Below are 5275 nucleotides of genomic sequence, written 5' to 3'. Positions count from 1 at the left end.
TCAAAAAAAAATTTATACCAAGCACATCACCCGCAGCGAAGCGTGGACAACGGTTGCCAGTATTTAGGCCCTGTTTGGCAGGGCTTCTCCACCGGCTTCAGGAGCCGTTTGGAGCCGTTTTCTACCAAACGGGGTAAAGTAAAATAACTTCACTTGTGAAGCCCCTAAAAACATGCTCTCACAGTAATTTGGGGTGGGATGAACAAAAAAAAAAAGTGGCTTCTCTCGACTTCTCCTTCAGACCCCTAAAAACATGCTCTCACAGGGAAGCCATTTTGCCAAACAATTTACCAAAACCGCTTTAATTCCACTGATGGAACTGTTCGTGAAGCTGAAACAAAAATATAATAGCTTAACTAGTCAAAGTAAAGTCCTGTTAAACGGGGCCTCGGTAAACGGGGCCTCGGTAAGAGTAGCCCCATTTTGGACGCTGCTAAAGTCGCCGACCACGCCTGACGAGCGGGCCCTGCCCATTTCGGAACCGCGCGCGCCGCGCACGCGGTTTAGAGAAGAAACCGCCGTCTGTCTAGTCCGTCTCCCACGTTACAGCTCCATGCCTCCATTTCCCCCTCTCTGCTCGAAGCTGGTACAGGTCTGCTGCCTGCCGGTGTATGGCGTGAGGACCTTCATTCGAAGCAAACTTTAAATCCGATGGTGAGAAGCTTGATTTGGGCAGCAATTGATTGTGATGAACTCGAACCTAGAATTCTAGTTGCGCATTTTGATTTGGGCTGCCAGGATCTCGATTTTAGCTTGCGGATCTCGATTCGGGCTGCAAGAAGTTTAATTTTGCCTTTTTATATTGCAGGCCTGTCGAGCCGACATCACTATGGTGCTCGCGGCCATGCTCGTCGTCCCTCACAGCCCGCATGGGACATGGTGCGGCCGGTGCTGGTGCCGCCTCCGGGAGCTCCGCGGCCATGGTGGAGGCACGCTCCTGCGACGGGTCCACGCGCATCGCCGCAGTCGGAGACGGTGGCATGCTCGGGAGGCCCCTCGGCGGCTGCCACCACGCACGTCAACAAGCGCGAGCTCCTGCTCGTCGCCAGCGTCGAGGACCAGCTGCTCGAGTTGATCTGCGCATGTCGTTAGGATCCACCCGGGGGCCACCAAGATCGTCGTCCGAGACCTCTCCACCGGCGGCGTCCACAGCGACAAACAACAACGAAGGGGCCGCCACCTTCGAGCTTCCGTCTCCCGTCCTGCACGCTTCGAGATCGACCGGTGGCCACACAACTGCGAAGCGGATGTTTCCTCAAAAAACAACGAAGCCAATGGGGTGACGGCGACGGTGGTTCTGTTTTCTCGTGGCACTGGCACGCGATGCGGATGGATAAAGTAGAGAGGGCCCATCTGTAAAAATGAAGGGCTCCTGCTGCTGGAATGGAAGTGGATAAATATCTCCACTCTCGTTCGCGTGCACCCGACGCAGATCCTCCCTCTGACGCGTTCTCTCTCTCACGCTCTCGCTTACACGCACGCTCGCGCCCTACAGCTGCCCCGCGGGCCGTGACCTGGGCACGGACGTCGAGGCCCACAGTGCAGCGAAGTGGAGGCCGCGGCGCCGGTCACCCCGAAGGTCGCCCACGCCGCCCCCGTGAGGAGCTGCGCCACCGTCGCCGTCTTCACCGGGCCGTGCTGCTTCCTCACGGCACGGACGCCATTCGAGGAGGAGCCGTACCAGGCTCCAGACTCCGGGGTCGTTGGTGGCCCGCGCAAGCCGGGTTAGGCCTCAAAACCAGACCAGGTAACCAATCAGCCCCTTCCTGGAGCCTGGACAAAAGCTGTGCGTAGGTAAACCAAACATACTCACAGAGGAGGAGAGGTGATTTATTTAACTCGATCCGAAAACTTTCTTTTCAATCTTTAGTTTAGTGTTTGACTACAGCAGGATCTCAAAACCTATATTTTGCATTTCTGTATGCTCGAAACTAATTATGCTTTTATACAATTTTTTTTTTGTTCGGTGCTAAGATAATCGATGCTAGCCTTTATTGTGCTTCCCATCTTCTAGAATGGAGAAACATCATGAACATATTTTAAAAATTGTTTCCTTACTTTTATCAGGATACATCTTGAAGACAACGTGTAAGCTAAATGTTCAATACAGATATGTAAATGAAGCTAAGTAGCTACATTTGTCCTAAATTAACTCTGTCTAGTACCTTCTAATAAATCTCATACACGGTAATAAGAAACTATTTCTCTAGTTTTCTAAAATAAATTAGAAGCCAATAAAACTATAAATAAAACCGTAAAAATAGACTTTACGGCTTTGGTTCTAAGCCTACAGCTAAAAGAAACCCTCCTAAGATGTCTGATGACCATACACTGCGCCATTCCAAATCGTCCCATTGGTCCACGTGCCCCTCCAACTGTGGCCTACTGCCGCGACACGATTGGAAGAGGCCGCCTCTCTCGACGGCGACGATGCAGCACTGGTCGTGCCCGGGCGGCATAGGCGACCAGGCTCCTTCCTCGTTCGCTTCTTCTACCATCTAGGTCTCTCTAACCTCCAACATGGCTAGCCGTGGGAGTTTGCAATCTCCTTACTTGCCCTTCTTCCTATTTATCTGTACCATAACATTGTGAGTTTGTTCTAGCTCTGCGTGTTGTAGGCCAAACAAAAAGAAACTGTGTCAATGTTTAGATTACTGAACTTGTGTCTGGGAATTCATGGGTGGTAGCACTAAGAGCATCCGCCTTGGTCCTTGCCGCACGTCATCCTTGGTCAAGCGGCCGTGGTCTAGCTAGTTGGTATCTGACGTTGCTCTTTGTCTATGCATGCTGTCATGGGTTGATGTGATTGCTTGTGGGTGTTGATTTACCTCTGATTGTGGCTGTACTTTGTGCTCTGTGCTGCTACTGTTCTATGCTGCAAGATTGCTGCTGCTTGTACTGCTCGTAGTTTAGGTGTTTGATGAAATGCCCGTTCAAGCTAAAATGCCAGTTCAACGTGTCTGTTCTGTTTTTTTGCAATTAGGCTATGGTGTGCTAGTTTTATGGTCATTTGGAAGCGGAAAACAAAGTTAGTATGGGAATTAATGTTGATTTAGAGAATAGGTCCGTATGATTACTTACTCAAGTTACTCTAGATTCTTTGCAATTTTGATGTCTTGCTTTTATCAATTTTGGTCGGCCAAGCCAGGTGATCTTGCAGTTGCACACATACAGGACATAGAAAGAATGAGCATGTAACTGAACATGATTATTTTGTGCATGTGTAAAAATCACACTTAAGTCATGGTGGCTTAGTCATGCAATGATTGTTGGATTCATCATCATCATATGCAAGATTATGTAATATATGCTTGTAATATATCTTGTTGAAAATAGACATTTTAAATCATTCAAATTAGAGAAGTTCAAGAATAAAATCTGTTGCAAATATTAAGCGTTACCATAACCGTTATAAATAATTTTAATACCAATAGAACGTGGATTGATAGGATAGAGGACTGAGATTTGGCTGGCTTGCTGGAAGGTTGAGTAATATGGATGTAATTTTTTTGGAGTGGATAGCCAAATGAGGACATGGAGAGTAGAATTTGGAGGGTCTCCTAAAGATGTTCTAATAACAGATAGGGTGATTTCAGTAGGCACCCATGAGTTCAAAATTCCCCGTTTTTTATCCGCTCGGTTTGCATTCAGTCAGTTTGAGAAGGAATAAGATACAACCATACTGGTCATCAATCTCGAAATCCCTGAAACTTGGTAACAAGTAACCCCATATGTGGTTTTAAGTCAAACCATAGCAGTACAAACTAGACACCTTATCCTTGAGCCGCAACTATGTAATAGTGCACTTGTACCTATGAATGATGTAGATGTGTCCAGCTCTTGTTTATCTCATCTGTACTCTGAAATGACCTCTACCTCTTTTTGACTTTTGATTCACCATGTGTTATCCATATCGGTGAACCAAAGCATATGACAATAGTAGATTAGCTAAGTTGTATAATTAATGCCCCATCATGTGTGCAAGTCTGGTTTTAGCATCTCAACTCAGAATTAACCCTCATTTGTTTTAGATTCCTGCTTGCCAAGACCCATGTTGTGTTGAAGAGAGCAACATTGGCTTTTAGATATTTATGTTATGGACAATCATTATGTATCTTTCAAGACCTGCAATCATATCACATTCTCGCAGCTAAAATAGAGTATGATCCAGTAGCCGTCCCCATGTGATGTGACCGATTTCAACATATCGATTAACCACTCTAAACATTTCTTTCAGGATAAGGAGGCATCTCTCGTGCAAGAATCCATGTCATGGGGAGGTCTGTTCTTGAGCATGGGCCGTCCCACGCAGGAGCAACAGAAGTCTTGCCTTGCAGCTGCTGGTGGCTTCAACTACGACATAACTCTTCATGGTGCCACACACCCAAAGTCAGCATCTACCTTGACCTCTAGAGAAGCTGGAGGCGAAACATGCGACAAGGCTCTTACCGAGCGTGGCTTCTTTGTGAACCGATCACGTGTCTTGATTGGCTCAGGTTCTAATGCATTTGTCCATGCCAAATCTGCACTCCTCTCATGGAGGTAAAAGGAGCCTGAACCAGAGTTTTCATGGCCCCTTCCCACTACATATTCAAATACCATGTCCCTGCTTTTGCCTCTTGACTGAGCGTTCTCGGAACTGGTTTTCAGGCACTTGGCATTAGGGTGGGCGAATGTGGAAACAGGCACCCCGGTGAAGGTAGGAACGAGGTTCTGCATCTGCTACAAGGAGCTGATTCCCTGGGTGATGCTGCCGCTTCAGATAGCGTATGTGACCGATGGCGATTCAGATAAATCCAAGATGTTTGCATTCGGCAGCGGCACTCTACAGGGCCATCTGCTGGTTGGTACACACAAAACATACTCAGAGGATAGATATGTTGGTATGGTTTTGCTATGTGCTAGAACTGGTAAGTGAGAACTCATTCTTTGACCATATGTATGTGGAGTGTGCAGGCTGGGGAGGAGCGGTTCTCGGTGCTGGTGGACGAGGAGGAGCGGGTGTGGTACGAGGTGGTTTCTTTCTCAAAGCCGGCGCATGTCTTGGCGACATTGTGCTACCCATATGTGCAGCTGAGGCAGAAGCATTTCGCACAGCAATCGGGGCAGGCGCTCCTCAGGCATGTGGCCACTTGCTTGACCAAGCAGTAGAGCTTTGATGGAGATCGAAGAAAGAATGTATAGAAAATGCCATATGTATTCCCCGTGTGAATTCCATTCTGACTTGGCTTGGTTTGGCGTTGCTGTGATGAGAAATGTTGGAGCATCATAACCA

The 5275-nt window shown here is 47.7% G+C and overlaps 1 protein-coding gene across 1 annotated transcript; it reads left to right on the top strand.

Annotated features, from left to right (window-relative positions):
* Positions 1 to 1266: 1266 nt before the first annotated feature.
* On the top strand, positions 1267 to 5275 carry LOC136533704 (UPF0548 protein At2g17695-like). Its single transcript, XM_066526240.1, has 4 exons — positions 1267 to 1747; positions 4238 to 4542; positions 4651 to 4843; positions 4957 to 5275. The coding sequence occupies exons 2-4, from the start codon at positions 4268 to 4270 to the stop codon at positions 5149 to 5151; spliced, it is 663 nt and encodes a 220-aa protein (XP_066382337.1). The 5' UTR covers positions 1267 to 1747; positions 4238 to 4267; the 3' UTR covers positions 5152 to 5275.

Source organism: Miscanthus floridulus, unplaced genomic scaffold (genome assembly GCF_019320115.1).
Source record: "Miscanthus floridulus cultivar M001 unplaced genomic scaffold, ASM1932011v1 os_1109_1_2, whole genome shotgun sequence".
NCBI lineage: Eukaryota > Viridiplantae > Streptophyta > Magnoliopsida > Poales > Poaceae > Miscanthus > Miscanthus floridulus.
This window is presented reverse-complemented; position numbering and strand designations above follow the sequence as displayed.

Bases quoted from the DNA above. Each gene is read 5' to 3' on its own strand.
- LOC136533704 (XM_066526240.1), top strand. From the start codon at position 4,268: ATGTCATGGGGAGGTCTGTTCTTGAGCATGGGCCGTCCCACGCAGGAG. The intron at 4,543-4,650 runs GTAAAAGGAGCC...ACTGGTTTTCAG, and splicing joins TCTGCACTCCTCTCATGGAG to GCACTTGGCATTAGGGTGGG. The intron at 4,844-4,956 runs GTTGGTACACAC...TGGAGTGTGCAG, and splicing joins CTCTACAGGGCCATCTGCTG to GCTGGGGAGGAGCGGTTCTC.